Source organism: Gastrolobium bilobum, unplaced genomic scaffold (assembly GCF_033153095.1).
Source record: "Gastrolobium bilobum isolate Gb01-03AN ecotype WA unplaced genomic scaffold, APGP_CSIRO_Gbil_v1 utg10838, whole genome shotgun sequence".
NCBI lineage: Eukaryota > Viridiplantae > Streptophyta > Magnoliopsida > Fabales > Fabaceae > Gastrolobium > Gastrolobium bilobum.
This window is the reverse complement of record NW_026896694.1, coordinates 89826-109929: the sequence shown is the minus strand read 5'-3', so window position 1 is coordinate 109929 and position 20104 is coordinate 89826. Positions and strand designations below refer to the sequence as shown.

The 20104-nt window shown below is 35.7% G+C and overlaps 1 protein-coding gene, 1 non-coding gene and 1 pseudogene across 4 annotated transcripts; 2 read left to right on the top strand and 1 right to left on the bottom strand.

Moving 5' to 3' along the window:
- Positions 1-2473: 2473 nt before the first annotated feature.
- On the top strand, positions 2474-2546 carry TRNAA-CGC (transfer RNA alanine (anticodon CGC)). The gene has a single exon. It is a non-coding gene; the product is annotated as a tRNA-Ala (tRNA).
- Positions 2547-3045: 499 nt separating this feature from the next.
- LOC133301466 (phragmoplastin DRP1B) lies at positions 3046-14096 on the bottom strand. 3 transcript variants are annotated; one of them, XM_061501091.1, is made up of 16 exons: positions 13968-14096; positions 13627-13690; positions 13426-13530; positions 13017-13118; positions 8283-8333; positions 8117-8178; positions 7522-7612; positions 6328-6392; positions 5463-5657; positions 5196-5315; positions 4942-5012; positions 4613-4838; positions 4119-4169; positions 3745-3973; positions 3399-3538; positions 3046-3309 (listed from the first exon to the last, which is right to left on the bottom strand). In XM_061501091.1, exons 1-16 carry the CDS (start codon positions 14094-14096, stop codon positions 3181-3183), a joined length of 1830 nt encoding a protein of 609 aa, XP_061357075.1. In that variant the 3' UTR covers positions 3046-3180. The 3 variants fall into 3 exon arrangements, with proteins under 3 accessions (XP_061357075.1, XP_061357076.1, XP_061357077.1); XM_061501092.1 differs by having other exon boundaries at positions 4119-4151; XM_061501093.1 differs by lacking the exon at positions 8283-8333.
- Positions 14097-15223: 1127 nt separating this feature from the next.
- On the top strand, positions 15224-18145 carry LOC133301467 (heat shock cognate 70 kDa protein-like; annotated as a pseudogene).
- The last annotated feature ends 1959 nt before the right edge of the window (positions 18146-20104 follow it).

Sequence of the window (20104 nt, the reverse complement as noted above, 5' to 3'; positions counted from 1 at the left end):
GAAAAAACAACTGTTACTTAACATACAACTAAATGAAACAAAAATAACATTACACAGGACACGTTGAGATACCAATATTGAGATAATGTTTACCGAATAGTAATAATAATATTGAGATAACATTGTAAAGGAAAGGTACCTTTACTTGAAAAAAAAAGACAATTAGAAGATATAAAGACGTGGAAACAGTCTACTAAAAAAAAAAAAAAAAGACATGGAAACAAGAAGCTGATCATGACTCACCACTCTTCTTGGCAGCGCCTTCACCACTGCCTTCACAACTCTTCTTGGCAAACGACCATATGAGCCAATCAATGCCATATGGGTCTTTCACTCCCGGTAGGCGCTCACCTGACCTTTGACAGTTTTCGCAAATAAAGAGCCAACAGCTAAGACAGAGTGGAAGAAGAGGGAGATTCTCGAACGAGGAAAAGGATCCAATGACTTCGAAAGAATTAAACGAGGAGCCGTATGAGATGAAAATCTCATGTACGGTTCTGTAGAGTGGCAATAAGGGTGGCTTATCTGTCAACTTTTCCACTATCACCCCCAAAAAACCAAACACTGCCTTACGTAAAGTTGTCAAAGTACGCTTAACTTCTGGATTTGAGATCACTGCTTATATACCCGGTATTGGCCATAATTTACAAGAATATTCTGTAGTCCTAGTAAGAGGGGGAAGGGTTAAGAATTTACCCGGTGTGAGATATCACATTGTTCGAGAAACCCTAGATGCTGTCAGAGTAAAGGATCGTCAACAGGGGCGTTCTAGTGCGTTGTAGATTCTTATCCAAGACTTTATAATTTGATAATGCCATGTGAATCGCTAGAAACATGTAAAGTGTATGGCTAACCCAATAACGAAAGTTTCATAAGGGAACTGGAGCAGGCTACCATGAGACAAAAGATCTTCTTTCTAAAGAGATTAGAAACTATGATATGTCCAAGGTCCAATATGGAAAGAATTTCTAGAAAATAAGGATAAGATAAGGCTCTAGCAGTATAATTCATGGGCTATCACTCCCAAACTTAAGTATCAAGTAACCCATTATTTTTCCTATTTAAAGAGGACTGACTACCTTACGAATTCAAAAAAGGCTGAGAAAAAAGTAGTACCCCTCCCATGTTTAGAGAGAGAGGGAGAGTTCCCTGTAAGCTGAAGTCAGATAGCAGCGTCTTGCTATAGCATTGCTCCTTAGGTTGGGTGATAAATGGATGCCTAAGCTTTATTTTTATAAATGTTTAATTAGTTTTTTAACAAATTTGCTCAGGCTTTAAATATTTTACATAGGCTTAAATTATTAAAGCTAAAGTCTGACTTAACCTAACCTATTTATACTCACAGTATAGGTAAATGTTTGACTAATTTATTTTTGGAACCAAATTTTGTCATTAAAATTGTCTTGTTGAAATTCATAAATGTAGATTGAATAGGATCAATAGCATAAATTGTTTTACTAGAAATACCATAACTAAATTAAATCAATATTACTAAATGATGGTAGCTCAGTTGGTGCATGGGAGCTAAGCAGGTGGGGACATGCGTTCGAATCTCGCCAGTACCACCTTTGGGAGGGGTTTAAAGCCTTAATTAATCCTAGATCCGTCCCGAATCGGATTAGTTGCAAAACAATGAACTAATTGAAATATTTCCACAAAAAAAATTAAATCAACATTATTTTAACAGAATTTTCATAGATTTTGTAATTTCTGATCTGTTTGTATATCATGCAATCCTTATATTCGGACAAAAAAATGAATTTTAGGACATAAATAATCTGTATCAATATTTTTTTAAGTTTCATCAATATCATTATTAAGAAATACAAAATTACTTTAAGATATATATACGTATCTATTTTTATAAATATCAATTAAACAAAATTTTATTTTTTTCTGAATATTAGTTATAAAGTTAAATTATTGTAATGTATCAATAATAATAGAATAAATGATCAAAATAGTATCCAAGTTACACGAGTTAAAACAAAACAAGAAATCCACCGAAAAAAGGAAATGAAAAAAAAGAAAACACACATCACTACAAAAGTTAAGATACCGTTGATTTTTTCTGCAGATAAGTTATTTACATTGGGTATAAAATGACGTCGTTTTGGGACGAAAATCAAGATATTTTTATAATTATAATGTATTTCAGGAATATAATAATATTTCTCATTATAATTTTTTAATTTTTCAACTCGACGTCGTTTTGGAAATAAACGTAGATAATTTATCTACGTTCAGTATAGAAACATTAAAGTACTTGAATGATAAATGTGGACAACTCAACTCATGGTATTCTTAAACAAATAAATTTGAAGCACAAAAATCGCCCCTTTGTTTAACCAAGTGATCATTTGTGCCAAAACGAATGCAGATTACTTAATTTGGCCTAAGTTATAAATAACTGAGGGGTGGCTAATAAAAATATAATAGTCAATTATAAATTATGTTAGATCAACTATCAAATGGGGGTGTAGCTCATATGGTAGAGCGCTCGCTTCGCATGCGAGAGGCACGGGGTTCGATTCCCCGCACCTCCATCTGTGTTTTATTTTTTGCTGCCTCTGTACACAGCTTAGATGAATTTCTGCTGCGCTAGATGGAGTCATTACTATACAACCTAATTACAAATTTGATCCAAATATAAAGCTAGGAATTTATGCATAATATAATTTAGATACTAGCAAATTTTGGATGAATAGTTGGTACAAAGAATCTTGAGTGAATCCTACAAAACTTTAAGATCAATTGTGTGCTTGCCTCAGTAAAAGATAGCTTCGAATTATTATTACATCTATTTAATCATTCACAAGAACTCCACAAAGAAGGCAGAGTTTGTTCATCCCTTCAATTCATCCAACCCTTAACTGGAGATATCCAATCCCCTTCCTCGTCCTTCCACAAAAAGAATAAGCACAGATAAATAAATAATGTATCAATTTATTAACAAAAAAGTAAAAACGTGAATACAATTGAATTATATCAGCGAAAACAACCAGTCCAGGAGCATATAAGCCTGTAGTCGGAGCGGTGAAAATGACTTCACGGATCCATGTCAAAAAAACTATACTCTTCCTCAATGTATAAAGAATCGAATCATGTTTATAAAAAAAAATAAAAATGCCCCCCATAAAACTAAAGTTCAGATTTCTGAGAACTAGCCCTAGTGCTTTTCTACTTGTCCCATGCAACTGCCTCAATTTCTGATTGTGCACTTCTGTATAGCTCTAGCCTCTTTGCAAGGGAGGTTCGGCGCTGCATGACTGCTGGATCCTCATTCAACAATGAAGATAGTTGTTTTCCCTGCAAAGACAATACGTAGATTATGCAAAAGTAAGCTCAGTTCATTTTCATCTCACATACATACCTATTACACAATAAAGAAAGCTCACCTCTTTTTTACCCAAATCTGTAAAGAAGTAATCCAGTAAGCTGCGCTTAGCCTCACGCACTTGACAATAAACTACGGACTTGGGAATAGTATGCCTGAGGCTCCCACATACCATGTTCACATAGGACAAGACAGTGGTAGCTGTTGAATTCAAGGAATCTCAGTAAAGCAAAAATGGGGAAAACGATTCCTCTAATGGGTTATGTACTACTATATGACGAGTAAAAGTATAATACGTGCCTAATGGACTCTTTTAGTCCTTTATTATTAGAATTATTAGGAACCTGGGAATAAAAGATTAAGAAAATCAAATTTCTTACGTTCTTAGTTAAATTTCAGTTGCTTACCAATTCGACGAAGGTAAGCATCATTATATCTGTCAAAAAGTGAGTTAGTTGGATTTCCACCCTTCTCTGCGTCTTGGGGAAGTTTGCGAAAAAATTCAACAGTTAAATAACCACATTCCATGTCTACCAACAGCAGAGTTGCTCTCTTACTTTCCTCTCTCATCCTCTCCAATGATTCAACAGCTGCATTTCCAAGTTCTACTCTCAAGGTCGGATACTGCTTTAATTCCTACAATCAACAGAAAACTACAACCATCAAGACACCGCAAAAAATATACTTTTATATTATGCTAAATTAATAACAAATCATCTGCAGGCTTAAACATGTAGAGAACTATATGCACAAAAGATAAAATAAGCAATTTGCTACTTACCATAGTCTCACTCATAGACTTCTGAATCAAATCCTTTAAAATTCCATGAACCTGAAGCATTATAAAAGTAATGTATTAAGTGCATAGCTCATAACACTGAAAAAGAAATTCATCTAAAATTTCCAAAATTGACTTCAAACTTTGCCTTAAACAAAGTAGTCCAGACTATAAAATTTCAGAGACGTTTGCCAGGGAAAGAAATGCAAATTTTCCTTAAGCCCAAGAAATGCTAGTGTCAATCACATTTTTCAGTTACTCAGTGTCCAAAAAAAAAAAAAATGAAGAAAGAAGTCAGCTACAATACAATGTCGTTTTTGGGCGGAAATCATGGTATTTTTATAATTTTAATTTATTTCAGAGTTATTATAGTCTTTATAATTATAATTTTTTAATATTTCAATCTCAAAACGACGTCCGTTTTGGGAGTAAATGCAAATAACTTATATGTGCAGAAATATTTTTCTTATTAATTAGTCTGGTATATAAATATATACCGCATCAACAGCTGCTTCAGCTGGGCCCCTAATTGATACTAAGCAAGATTCAATAAGACGGCGGTATCCTTGCTCAGGGGCAATGAGATGAGGTTGATATCCATCTGCTTCAGTTATTAGCTTTCGCACATTGTCCATTGATAGATGTTTGTCGAATTGCAGCCTTTTCAGAGCTGCTGGAAATTGATTATCAAATACTTGGTAAATTTTCTCACCACCAGCCCGTCTGTAGAAATCCAATCATATCCAAGGTCAAATTGGATCTGTCTGAGAAGAATGAATTATATGTTAATTCATTATATGGAATAAAAACGGGGGAAATTACATACATGCCATCAAGATGATCTTTAAACATTTGATCAAAAGTTCGACATATTTCCATTATCGTGTATAACTTCCCCTGCAAATGGAGAAAGAACATTAATTATTCGTGCACTCTAAGTGCAAATGGGAGAGTGGAGGCAGGTGACAACCTGACAAAAGAAAAGGATAACCTAGCTATGCATGCAGTTAGTACTGGTAAGAAAATTGCAATTTAGAAATTCATTATTTCTTTGGTTGTTAAACGGGGGAAGTGGCTTACTCCAGTATCAGCAGCAATAGGTTTCCCAATACGGCTCAATTCTGTCTCCAATTCAATAATAGTCTTGCTAATTAGTGACTGAAGGCCTGGGATTCGAGACTTGATGACAGTTTCCAAATGCTGAAATTTTAAACGCATATTTAATAAAACATAAAAAGGACAATAATCAGTGCTATAATTTTGGAAACAATCACTTGTACCTCTAAAATCAATGTGTCAACTGAATTTCAAGTATTACATCATACATAGGATCACAATTCAGCATACCTTAGATAGCACCTTTCCAAGATGCACAGAGCCCATTCTGTTAGCAAGATGTCTATATTCTGGTGTATTGGCAAAATACTCGGTCTCTCTACGTCGAGCAGCAATCATATCAACATTTTTGTTGATATCAGCTTGGGAGCGATTAACAACACCAATCCAAGGGTAGTTTAGCTTATATGCTTTCCCTTCAAGGATCTAGAAAAGGGAACAGGAGAGAAGAAACAATAAGAGGTGGCCACTCTATGAACTTGACAAATTTGATTCCAGTAATTTATGCTTAGAAAAAATAAAATAAATATGGATTTTTAACTCTAAGGAGTAAGGAAACGGTTGTTTGTGTGGTTCTCAAGTTTCATTACTAATGCTGAGAGATAAATTGCAAATATAAGGAAAAATATACAATGTCATTAAATAAGTGCAAGATGTATTATCCCTATCCTCTATTCCACTGGGTAGATATCCAACATAAGTAAAAAAAAATGTTTTTTCAATCACCAAAATGATTCCCATATGACACTTTTCTACCATATAATTGTTATCGTACTTGTGTATCTGAGACATTATATTTACAATCTCTTTTCCCTTACAGCTTTTTATAACCATTTTATGGTTGTTGAATCAAAATCAAATCAACATGATTGATTTTGATCCAACAACCATATAAAAATGGTTGTAAGGAAAAAGAAGTTGTAAGTATAACCTCCTTCGTAAACTTAATTTATACTGCTTTTCTGTAACTACATACTAACTCTCTCCGTGGCAAAACCTTGGTCAAAGGACACAAAGAAGGAAGGACTTTTGCATGAGCCAAACCTTGCACTGTAGCCTACCATTTCTGTAGTGAGAAAGGGAAGAGAATGCTTACTTCAACTGCATCAGTACCCTTGTCCATGAGATCAATCTTTGTCAAAACTCCGAATGTCCTTTCCCCTGAAAATTAAAACAATTTTCACATACAAGTGATCTTCACTCTTCAGCCACATAGTAATCCAATCATCCAGTCAATTGTTCATAAAAATATCGAGTTGTCTGCTGAGATAACGGTTAAAGATTTGTAATATAATAAGTAACATTGAGTTCTTGGCAAATCTGAAGCAAGAAACTGAGAGCAAAAAATTAAAAATTCTGATGCTCATTAAAGAAGTCAACAGTAGAAGCTTAAAGAAACTAACCTACTCCTGATGTTGATTCTCAAAATTCATCAACCAGTCTAACCATCTTCTCCTAAGTTATTACTTCAAACCATGACAAACAATGCACACACATTTAGTTTTATACTTAATATATTTCTGAACAAAAACTGCATAGAATCTCCGTCACTTTGTATGATGGTATTGAACCAAGTTGAATTTACCTATTCTAATGGCAACCATTAGAGCCTGTTTGGAGCACCTGATAAAGAAGATAGGATAAGATAACTTATCATATCCTATTTTTATCTCTTGTTTGGTGGATCAATAGGATATGATTAGCTTATCCTATTGTCTCATTTTATCCTATCCAATACATGATTTCTTATCCTATGAGGGGAGCTGGGTTATGATTCAACAGGATAGGATGCCAATATTGATACCCAATATATCCCCACGCTACCCAATATATCCTCACGCTACCCAATATATTTGTATTTATTGCATTATATTTTGTTTTTTCTTTCTCCTTTCTCCTTCTACATAATCTGATCAGATTGCTAATCAGGTGCTCATCAAACACAGGACATGATATAGGCTTATCAGCACCATATCATATCCTACCCTTATCAGCCCCATATCATATCCTACCCTTATCCTATCATGTCCACCAAACGAGCCCTTATATATCAAGGAAACTTGTACCTGATATTCTGTACATATATGAGAAGCTCAACACGTGACATAATTAATCTACAACCTACTTTGCTTTGCAGTAGATGTTATGAACCTTTCTATGCTTTTATTTTCAACATCTTCCGTAGTTTCAGTTTTAGCTATTTTATGAAATTACTTAATATAGCAAACTTCAAATAACACATTCCCTCCGTATCAGTGCTGTATCACGAAAATTATGTTCAGTACCTTACCTTTAGGATCTACTTCACGGGAAATCTTAATTGCATCCGAGGTAGCAAGGTCTTGATTGGCAGGAGATATTGCCAAAATGATGCAATTAGGCTGCAATAAGGATAAGTTTCAGTTACTTCCAATGACATGCTTAGGAAGTTTAGCTTGCACCACTGGTGCTCATAAAAACCACTCTCCGTTAAACCCTGATTAGCGAGTGTGGAGTGGAGGAAATCCTTGTACGCAGCCTTACTCTTGCATAATTGCAAAGAGGCTGTTTCTTGAATTTTAACCCATAACCTTTCGTTCATGAAGTAAAAGTTTTACCACTGTGCTCATACATCTGAATAAATAAATTGTGAAGCATTTAACTATTATTAGAGTGAGAAGAGCTCATTACAGCCACTGGATCAGGGTGAATGGGTTAAATTGAATATACTCAATATAGTATCTCATGAGCATTAAACTGATATTTTAATACAAACCTTTCATCTTGGGATAATGATTGCATTTAACTTCTCTCCCCTCATAACAAATAAATGTTCCCATGTACATCAAAATCTTTCCAGTATGCATGCACGTATTCATCATATCATTGTATATAAGAATAATTACCTTTTCAATAAAGGCCCGAACCATGTTCTCAATGTCTTGCACAACACTATCTGGTTGACCATCTGTAATACCCAACATTATGCCATTACTTTCCATATTTATAATGCAATGGTGCTCGGCAATTTAATTTTAACAGACAAGCAAAAAACCAATCTTAGAAACTCACCAACAGCGACTTTTGTAAGTCCCGGAAGATCAACCAGCGTCAGATTGACAACTGCCAAGCCAACAAATTCAATGCATCAAATGGATGCTTAAATAATTATATTTGTTATAAATAATAGTTTAGAATAGTAGTATAGAAGTCTCATATCATGTATATCTCTTTGTATTTTCTTTCTTTTAAGTTATATAATAGACTCTCCGTTGTGTAGTTGAAACACACGGATTACTTATAAATCTCCTTAGTCTTGATATTCAACATGGTATCTAGAGCCTAACAAGATCTGCATCTTTCTGGTAGACCCACTGTCTATCGAGTAAAAATATTCCTGAAAGCTGTCATCGTCGTCAGTTTCTGGCCATCGTCTGCCACCACCGTCCTCCACCGGAGATTTTTTCCGGCGACCATTTTCATAAAAAAGTACATCATCAACGGACTCAGAAGAAGCCGATCTACCCAACGCCGCTAAAAAAAAACATTGTTCATCGCGCACTGTTCACACAGTACTGTTCATCGGGTACTGTTGACACGGTAGTGTTCATTAGGTACTGTTCACGTGACATTTTTTTCCGGCGAGCCACCCACAGTTGTGATCGTCGCAAGGAGGCAGTTCTTTCCGTCCAAGGCCTGCTTCTAAATTCCCACTGTCGCACCCTCACGAGCGTGAAATATACGCACGGCTTCCACCGTCAAGATCGCCCTCTCCTTCCGTGTTCAGATCGAGCCTTACCTTGTGGTTTCGAGTCCGTTGCGGCCCTTCCTAAGCATTTTTCTCCTCTTTTCATTACTGTTCACGACATCTTTGTTTCAGCAAATTATTCTTGATCCATGGCTGATTCTAGCTCATTTATCCTTCCTCAAGATATTTCTCGGCTCACGATCCCTGGTTCCACTGCTACTGTTGTGCATACAGGTAATAGCGTTGCTGGTTTCACTCAAAGTTCATCATTTGGTCATTGGGTTCTTGATTCTGGTGCCTCTGATCATATTTCTGGTAATAAATCTTTGTTTTTCTCTCTTTCTACCTCTGGTTATTTGCCAACTGTCATTATGGCCAATGGTTCCCAGGTTCAGTCTCGTGGGAATGGAACAGTACATCTCTTTCCCTCCATTACTATTGATAATGTGTTCTATGTCCCTGGCTCACCCTTTAATCTCCTTTCCATTAGCCGTTTAATACGTTCTCTTGATTATCTCATTTCTTTTACCCAAAATTCTGTTGTTTTACAGGATCGAAATTCGGGGTGGACAATTGGCGGCGGATTTGAGTCCAATGGCCTTTACCTGCTCTCCAGCTCCTCTCATGCTCATTCTGTATTAGATTCTCCACTCACTATTCACGCTCAGTTGGGTCATCCTAATCTTACAAAGCTCCAGAAGATGGTGCCACGTTTGTCCAAGCTATCTACTTTGCAATGTGAATCATTTCAATTCGGGAAACATACTCGCAATTCTTTTCCTAATAGAGTCAATCGTCGTGCTTCCTCTCCTATTAGTTTGGTTCACTCTGATGTTTGGGGACCCAGTCGTACTGAATCAACTCGGGGTTATAGATATTTTGCTACCTTTATTGACGATTATTCTCGAAACACTTGGTTATTTTCCATATTTCAGAAGTTTTATCATGAAATTCTTACTCAATTTGGTATTCATATCCGCACTTTTCGTAGTGATAATGCTACGTGAGTATCTGTCTCAACCATTTCAATCATTCATGGCCTCTCACGACATTCTTCACCACACATCATGTGCGCACACCCCCCAACAAAACAGGATTGCTGAAAGAAAAAATCTTCACCTTATTGAAACAACTCAGACACTCTTAATTCATGGGAATGTTCCTACCAGATTTTGAGGTGAGGTTGTTCTCACCGCATGCTATCTCATTAATTGCATGCCTTCCTCTGTCCTTGGTAACCAGGTACCGTACTCTATCTTGTTTCCCCATCAGCCTTTTCATTCCTTACTCCTTCATATTTTTTATTCTACTTGTTTTGTCCATGAACTCCGTCCCAATCGTGACAAGTTGTCTGCCAAATCCCACAAATGTGTGTTCCTCGGTTACACCCGGACACAAAAAGGTTATCGGTATTACTCTCCCAGTCTCCATCGCTCTTTTGTCTCGGCGGATGTTACTTTCTTTGAGTCTGTGCCATTTTTTGGCTCCACCTCTGTTCCCAATGACTCTGTTGACACTCAGTTACCTTTACTCTCTGTTCCAATTCAATATGTTTCGGCACCAGATTTCACACCACCACCGCCTGCACCAGATTCCACACCTCCACCGCCTACTGTCACTTCTCCATATGTCCCAACACCAGATCCTCCTCTCCAGGTTTATCACCGTCGGTCACATCCACCCATACCCCAAGACATTGATGAGGTTCCTATGGACTCAGATCTGCCGTCATCAACTCCTGTGGCTTCGGTCCCGCCCTTCGACATTGACCTACCCATTGCTCTCCGAAAAGGTACTCGTAATATTCGTCCTCCACCCAGGTATTCAATAAATATGAGTTATCATCGCCTTTCTCCATCACATTTTGCTTGTCTTTCTTCTTTGTCTTTTGTATCTGTTCCTAAGACTCTAGGTGAGGCATTATCCCATCCCGGATGGCGACAGGAAATGATTGACCAGATGAGTGCACTTCATGGCAGTGGTACTTGGGATCTGGTTCCTCTTCCCTCTAGAAAATCTATTGTTGGATGTAGATGGATATTTACTGTCAAGGTTGGTCCTGATGGACAGGTGGATCGTCTCAAAGCACGTTTGGTGGCCAAGGGATATACTCAGGTGTTTGGTGAAGATTATGGGGGTACATTTTCCCCTGCGGCAAAAATGGCATCTGTTCGCCTCTTTATTACTATAGCTGTTATCCGTCACTGACCCCTTTATCAATTGGATGTTAAAAATGCTTTCCTCAATGGTGATCTTGCAGAAGAAGTTTATATGGAGCAACCTCCTGGATTTGTTGCTCAGGGGGAGTCTAGTCTAGTTTGTCAACTCCGCAAATCTTTGTCTGGTCTTAAACAGTCTCCACGAGCTTGGTTTGAGAGGTTTAACACCAATGTCGAGCAGTTTGGTATGACTCGGAGTGCGGCTGATCACTCAATCTTTTATCGCCGCTCAGACTCTGGATCCATTTATTTGGTGGTATATGTTGATGACATTGTCATTACAGGTGATGACCATCAAGGCATTACTCAGTTAAAACAACATCTCGGTCATCATTTTCAGACAAAGGATCTCGAAAGACTACGATATTTCTTGGGATTTGAAGTGGCTCAATCCAATGATGGTATTGTGATATCCCAGAGAAAATATGCTATGGACATTCTAGAGGAGACAACTTTGTTGAATGCTAAGCCCGTCGATACCCCCATGGATCCAAATGTCAAGCTTATGCCAAATCAGGGGGAGCTATTTTCAGATCCAGAAAGGTATAGAAGATTGGTTGGGAAACTGAACTATCTTACAGTTACTCGACCAGACATATATCTCATTTGCAGTCAGTGTAGTATGTCAGTTCTTGAATTCTCCTTGTGAAGATCATTGGAATGCAGTGATTCGTATCCTCAAGTACATCAAGAATGCTCCAGATAAAGGTCTCCTCTATAAAAACAAAGGTCATACCAGAGTTGAGGGATACTCAGATGCTGATTGGGCAGGTTCCCCCAGTGATAGAAGATCCACATCTGGGTATTGTATATTCCTTTGAGGTAACTTGGTTTCTTGGAAAAGCAAGAAACAAAGTGTAGTTGCCAGATCAAGTGCTGAAGCAGAATATCGCTCCATGGCCACAACCACCAGTGAACTTATCTGGTTAAAACAACTATTGAAGGAACTCAAATTTGGAGACATTGGCACATCATCTCTCATTTGCGATAATCAAGCTGCTTTACATATTGCTTCCAATCCAGTGTTTCATTAAAGGACCAAGCGCATTGAGATAGAATGTCATTTTGTTAGAGAAAAAGTCCTATCTGGAGATATAGTCACTAGTTTTGTTAACTCAACTGATCAATTAGCTGATGTTTTCACTAAGTCTTTGAGAGGGCCTAAGATAGATCACTTATGTAACAAGCTTGGTGCATATGATCTATATACTCCAGCTTGAGGAGGAGTGTTATAAATAATAGTTTAGAATAGTAGTATAGAAGTCTCATATCATGTATACCTCTTTATATTTTCTTTCTTTTAAGTTATATAATAGACTCTTCGCTGTGTAGTTGAAACATACGGATTACTTATAAATCTCCTTAGTCTTGGTATTCAACAATATTGATTAAAAAAAAGGAGTAACAAGCACAAATGAGTTGTATGTAGCCACAAATAAGCACAAATTTCTGCACCCAAAATGTTGACAATCTGAAAAGTAACTCATATGAAGGCAAGAGCCTAAGACAGTGGAAGTAAGAGATAGAGCTTGGTATTCATTGATATTTAAATTATTTGATGGAAAAACTGAATTGCTTAATAATTTGAGTCCAACAAGATAAAACTGATGCGCTATTCATGAAGTGCTAAAGTAGAACATCAATGTAATTGTATGTTTTGTACTCTGCAAGCAAACAGTGATTAATTAAAATATAGCAACCATAGTCAATACGATGTTAATAAAAAACGGACTATCAACTGATTAGGTCAAACTTAAAAGTAATTGAACTATGCATGTTCTTAATCCTTAGGTCTCATAAACTTGATGATGAATTTGATTGCTAATATTTATATCTCACCATGAGGGGAATAGATACTCAGATGGATGGGAACAGATGAAATGCCCTTGGTGCGACCTGTTTCTCTATCAGTCTCATCAGCGATCTCCTGCCTAACAGCAGCTACAGAACAGGCAAACAAAATTATTAACTACTGGAGAAACAGCAACATAAAGATTACATTTTTATTTCCTAAATAAATAAATAAAAACTTAAATGACGCAAAATTATAAAATCATCATAAGAAGCATTTGATAAAAGCACAAAAAAAGAAAAAAAAAAAATTAGTTAATATACGCTTTTACAAATCATCATAAGCAACATTTTTCTTTAAGAGAGAGATACAGTTACATGCTACCACATTGATGTTAAGTGCAATAAACATAAAACCTTAAGTGTGTGGAAAGTAATCTTTTATGCAACAGAATACCAAAATCAGGGAATTTCTTCCTTGGAAGGTGCATAAATTCAGCATATTCTCTCCCTTCATCAATCTTATGAAGTTGCAAAACAAGAGGACGCCGAGTAACAATCCCTGCATAAAAAAGTGGTTTCCTATAGCAACGAGAGAGAGGAGAAGCAACAAAAAAGGTGCACATGAATAACTAAGTACATATACTAACTAAATTACCAGATCCACGAGGTAAAAAGTCCTTTCCAACAATACTCTCCAACACTGAAGATTTTCCTGAGCTCTACAAAATTAAAAAAAAAAACAACGGATAAGTCTAAATTGTATGTATTATTTACATTAAAGTTAATAAAAAAAATTAATAATAATAATCAGCCATTGAGACTGAGGAAAGACAAGATTTATACGTACAAATGCGGAATTGAAATGCAAGAATTTAAATTTAAATTTCTAAAATGGCGAGACAGTGAAATCAAAATATTACACTAGAAGAACGATCGCGTACGTTAAAATTAAAATATATAATAATAAATAAGAAACTAGATCCAAAAATGTGAGACCTGTCCTCCGACGACGGCGATGGAGGGAAGTGCGTCCCAGAGAGTAGGCAAGGCGCTCTCCTCGCCGTGATCGCCGAGAGCGGTGCACGCTCTCTGTATTTTGTTCACCAACTGTATCAGATTCTCCATTGCAGAAGAAGAACGAGTTAACTCGGTGAATCGGAGGTTCTGACAGAGAGAGAGAGAGGATCGAACCGGCAAATGAAGAAGAAGAAGAAGTTGTTGAAGAAACTTTCCAAATGTTCGTTTGAAAAATTCGCATGCATCTTTCCGTTACATGTTTATTGACGATATTACCCCCCTTGCTTCCTCTCTACTAACTGAATGGATATGAATTACGTAACCTAACTAACTTACTTTTTTTTTTTTCTTATTATTTGTTATTATCAAATTTTAATCGTTGATTTTCACAAATTTAACTGTTATAATTTATTGGGTAATATTTATTAATTAATTATTATTTTAATAAATTATAACTATTAGATTAACGAAAATCAACAGTTAAAATTTGATAATAACAAGTAATAAAAAAAAAAAGTAACAAGTGTAACATTTTTCCCTACCTAATTAACAAACAAAACTTTTATCTTCTTTTATGCTTAGTTTCTTACTATTCATTTAATTTGTTTAATTATTAACTTCGAAAACCCACTTCACTTTATTAGTCACGTTACTGTTTTTTATAAAATAAAAAAAATTCATTTAAATAAGATTTCTTAATTGGATAAACGGTTCCATTGGCCTAATTAAATTGTTTCATAGAGTTAGAGGTTTGTGCTCAAATACGTACACTTGATGGTTTACATTCACTGTTATATTCCGTTAATTTTTTTTTTACATATTTCTCCATTAATCTTTCCACCAATTAAAAAAAAAAGATGTTTGTTGAATAATTGAATAAATTCGATTACATCATGATTTCATAAATACTTGGTCTAAGACTCTACGGCCTTTGAGTCTGCATTTACAAGTTGGGCCAAACACCAAGTTCCAAGCCGTCAATGATCCATAATGCAATTCGCTTGTATATGGTCCATGTTGAAGACAAATCCATATATATATTCAAGGAATTATAAAGAAATATATCGGTTAAAATAAATAAATAAAAAAACTTTTTTAGTAAAAGAGAGTACGAGTTCGATATTCCTGTAGCATTAAAAGAAATTTTCCTAAACAGGTGTATGTCAGGTTCTTTTGCTTCTTGCTTTTTGAAACATGACTTCCTATATCTTTTGAACAACAGAGTTGAAATATAACTTCAAGAGAGAATAAGATAGTTCTTGAAACATTCGAGTATTCCAAAGAGTAATTGTGAAGAGAAGGCTTTAAAAGCAATACAAGCCAGAAGGAGTCGCAATTGGTCTGTTCAAGGTAAAATTATTATCTCTTTATTTTTGAAGTTTCGTCTTGAATACTGATTTTGCCAACTGATTTTAGAATATGTAATTTTTTGTGTGTGGGGTCCGTACAATATTCAAAGATGAAATTTTTTTTACTCTAAGGTTTTCAAATTTTTTGGAAAGAGGGATTGAATTTCCCAAATACGCACCCTACCTTACTTTTCAAGTAGGTTAATGTAAAAGACTCTTCAAACTTATTAGAATAAATTAACAGAAATAAATTTACAAAGTCAACAGTGACATGATACAAACAAGTAAGATCTTCTTCACTCAAAGATCAAGTTTTTTTCTTAACCCTCCATTCGTTTATAAAGCATTGCAAGTCTACTCTGCCCAAATTAGGGGGAACACTTGATGTGAATTAAGTCTTGATTGTTCATAAAGAAAATAAAATCAATTTATTGCATTAATAATATACATATATATATAAGCTGTATGACTTATATATTTAATTTCTCAATTATGAAAATCAAAATGAATTCTTACTCTTTGCTACATGACTTCCTATATCTTTTGAACACATTCTACAATCACTAGGAAGAAAAATGGCAAAACAATATGAGGGATCTGCGGTAGGAATCGACCTTGGCACAACATACTCATGTGTTGCAGTATGGCAAGAGCAACACTCTCGTGTGGAGATCATTCACAACGACCAAGGCAACAATATCACTCCTTCTTGTGTTGCTTTCACTGACAACCAAAGGTTGATTGGCGATGCTGCTAAGAATCAAGCTGCCTCCAACCCCACCAACACTGTCTTTGGTAATAAATGGATATTCTTTTGTTTGTGGATTCATTTAAATGTCTACTTTTATTATTTCTATATTTGCTTTTAGATGAACAAATTATAACTTAACATTCATTATTTATTTTGGTTGGCACAAAATATACTTTAGTTTTTAGTTTTTCAAATTCATTCTCTAACTCATCTTTGTTCAAATTAGCCACTGAGTTTTTTAATTCACTCAACGTTCTTCTCTCTGAATGTTAACAGATAAATGTTACCTAACTCATTTATCATGAATGATGTTTTGCATTTAAGATGATGACACTTACAAAATTACCTTTCAAGAAAACGTCTTAATTCAATAATTTAAAACAATAATTTGGAATGAAAGCTAATTGAAAGTGAAATTTGAAAACTTAAAAAAAAGTCAGAACACGAAATTATTAATTTTTTCATTTAATTTTTTCAGATGCGAAAAGGCTGATTGGTAGAAGATATAGTGATCCCATTATTCAAAATGATCTAATGTTATGGCCATTCAAGGTCATTGCTGGTACTAATGACAAACCGATGATCCTTGTTTCATACAAGGGTCAGGAAAAACAAATATCTGCTGAGGAAATCTCATCTATGGTCCTCACAAAGATGCGCGAGATTGCAGAGGCATATTTGGAGTCACCGGTAAAGAATGCTGTTGTTACTGTGCCTGCTTATTTCAATGACTCTCAGCGTAAAGCTACCAAAGATGCTGGTGCCATTGCTGGCCTCAATGTTATGCGGATAATCAATGAACCCACCGCGGCAGCTCTTGCATATGGCCTTGACAAAAGATCTAATTGTGTTGGTGAGAGAAATATTTTCATATTTGATCTTGGTGGTGGTACATTTGATGTGTCTCTCCTCTCAATTAAGGGTGATGTCTTTGAAGTTAAGGCCACTGCTGGAGACACTCACCTTGGAGGAGAGGACTTTGATAACAGAATGGTGAACTACTTTGCACAGGAGTTCAAGAGGAAGAAGAAAGTGGACATTATTGGTAACCCAAGAGCCCTGAGGAGGTTGAGAACTGTGTGTGAGAGGGCAAAAAGGGCACTCTCATACGCAACTGATACCATCGTTGAAGTAGATGCTTTATTTGAGGGCATTGACTTATGTTCATCAATCACTCGGGCAAGGTTTGAGGAACTCAACATGGACCTCTTTACAAAATGCATGGAGACTGTAGATAGGTGTCTTATTGATTCTAAGATGGACAAGAGTAAAGTACATGATGTTGTACTTGTTGGTGGCTCTACTAGGATTCCCAAGGTTCAACAGTTATTGCAGGACTTCTTCAAGGGGAAAGATCTTTGCAAGAGCATCAACCCGGACGAGGCTGTTGCTTATGGAGCAGCTGTCCAGGCTGCTTTGTTGAGTAAAAGCAATAAGTGTGGTGATTCCTAGTAATACTACCATTCCTGTAAAGAAGACACAAACTTATTTTACAACTAAAGATAACCAATCTTCGGTCTTGATTGAGGTTTATGAGGGCGAGAGGACAAGAGCCAGCGATAACAATTTGTTGGGTTTTTTCAATCTTTCTGGCTTACCTCCTGCTCCTCGCGGCCTTCCTCTTCAAAAATGCTTTGCTATAGATGAAAATGGTATCCTAACTGTTTCTGCTCGGGAAAAAACCACTGGCAATGAGAACGAGTTTACCATAACCAATGACAAAGAAAGGTTGTCAACCGAACAAATCAAAAGATTTATTGAAGAAGCTGAGAATTACAAGGCTCAAGACAAGAAGTACCTTATGAAGGTCAATGCAATGAATGCTTTGGATGATTACGTTTACAAGATGAGGAATGCTTTAAAGAACAAGGATTTGAATTCAAATCTTTGCTCACAAGAAAAGGAGAAGATCAATTCTGCAATCACCAAGGCCACGAATTTGCTTGATGATAATAATGAGCAGGATGAAATTGATGTGTTTGTGGATTATCTGAAGGAGCTTAAGAGCACCTTTGAACATTTGAAGATTGGATAGTTATTTTTTAGTTAAGATTGTTTGTGGTCTGACATGCCTTTTTAAATCTGACAAATGCAAACATTTTTTGATCAAAATATTCATTTAAATGTCCTTTGACTTGCATGTTACTGAGTTGATCATTGGACTCTTGCTTTCTAAAATTTTAGTACTAGTCTTGCACAATATGTCTGTTATGAGTGATCGATTTCTAGATTTTGTTGGTTACTTCTGATTAAGTAAATAACGGTTCAAACCACACTCAGGGTATTTCCCATTTTTATAGGAACTTATGTGCCAGAAATTATGATAGTCCCTTTCGGTTGTAAAATATCTTTCTCTCCATTCCTATTATGTATGAGACAAATGTACATACAAATGCATGTGTGGATAGTGAAAAGATTACTCGTATGTGTGTACTTGTGATCACTATAATAACCCTCACTAGTAGTTGTGGATTTAATTTTGAAGAATAATTAGAAGTAAAAGAAATAAAGTCACCTTAGGTGAAAAATGAGTTAAATTGGTAGTTAAGGGGTAAAAATGCGGATAAACAAAGTTACCCGAAAAGTGAAAGTAAAGTTAAAAATATGACTAGAAAAATATTCTAGTCCATTTGGTAAAGTTTAGTAATGAATGGAGGTGTGTAGATAGATAAAATTTTACCCAGTTGAATTTAACTTGACCTATATAAGTTAAATTTCAAAACAATGCACTCTTCCTTCTTCTTTCTTCACGCCGTCGACAGAGAGGGAGAGAAGAGAATGGGTTTTTGATCTCAAATCTTCCATAGCTCATAACTTGAGCTAGAGACCTCCAAATCACTTCGTTCCAAAGCCAAACTTGTGAGAAATTTCGAGAGGAATCCATTGGTACTAGTATTTCTGGGTGGGTTTCACTGTAGAGAGAGATCTCCTCCTCCAAAGATTTCGAATTTCATGGAAAAGATGGATTTTGATGGAGCTTGAGGCCATGGGAGCTTAGATACTCATCTCTCCTTTGTTTTAGAGTGCATTGTGTTAAGAAATTCCATTCCTTTTCATGTTTTTATGAAGATTGAATTTATGGTTTCATTTTGAAAATTTGGTTTGATTGAGCATGTTAGAGCTTGATTCAGGTTTAGCTCATGTTGAGAAAAGTGTTTACATGAGAATTTTAACGGTGAAAATGTATCTAAAAAATTAAAGATACCATATTTTTGAATAGTGTTGTATACGGGAATAGTGACGTATACATGAATAGTATTGTAGAGATGAACAGTACCGTAATACTGTGTATATATGAATTAATGAATCTTGGATTAGAGGTGTGTGATAAGCTTGAATTTGATGGACTAAAGCATTTGAATCATGAAGATGGCATGAATTCCTTTATGTGCCTCTTAGCCATTTACAAAGGAAGTATGTGCTATGAGTTACTGTTTTACAAATCGAGCATACTTTTATGCGTGGAATAATATTCTAAGGTGTATGGACCTTCGCTTTGGTGAAATAAAAAAGAAAATAAGGTAACTCCTTTGTATGACCTTAAAATGAGTTTTAGCCATTTTCAAAGGAGGTATATGTTCGGAGATATTATTTCGCAAAGTGAGAACACTTATACGCGTAAAATAATTTATATAGGTGGCTAAGCTTGGGTTTAGGCACTAGACAAAGAGAAATCTTATAGCTCCATTGTAATGGACATTCTGCCTTAAGTTGGGACTATCCTAAGACTAAGTGAATATGTGAAATTTTGTGGGGATTTATTGAACAAAGAACCACCCACTCATGACTTAATATGATTAAGTAAAAAGAAAATAAACAATAAAGTGTGTGTCTTGTATATTTACATGGCATTATATCATTTTATTGAGTTTTGTGTTGAATTCCTTCTCTAGGTGTACCTAGGGACTGTGAACGTTTGGATTCTCGTGGAGCATGATAAGTAGCTTGTTCTTCAAGTAAGCAAATTGTAAAGCTCCAAGAGGTAAGCTCTATGTTTATGGGGTTCATTCCTACTT

Coding starts and splice junctions, on each gene's coding strand:
- LOC133301466 (XM_061501091.1), bottom strand. CDS start 14,096: ATGGAGAATCTGATACAGTTGGTGAACAAAATACAGAGAGCGTGCACC. Junction 5,316..5,462: donor TTGGAAAGGTGCTATCTAAG/GTATGCTGAATT, acceptor TTAAAATTTCAG/CATTTGGAAACTGTCATCAA. Junction 3,539..3,744: donor TGCTTACCTTCGTCGAATTG/GTAAGCAACTGA, acceptor TGAATTCAACAG/CTACCACTGTCTTGTCCTAT.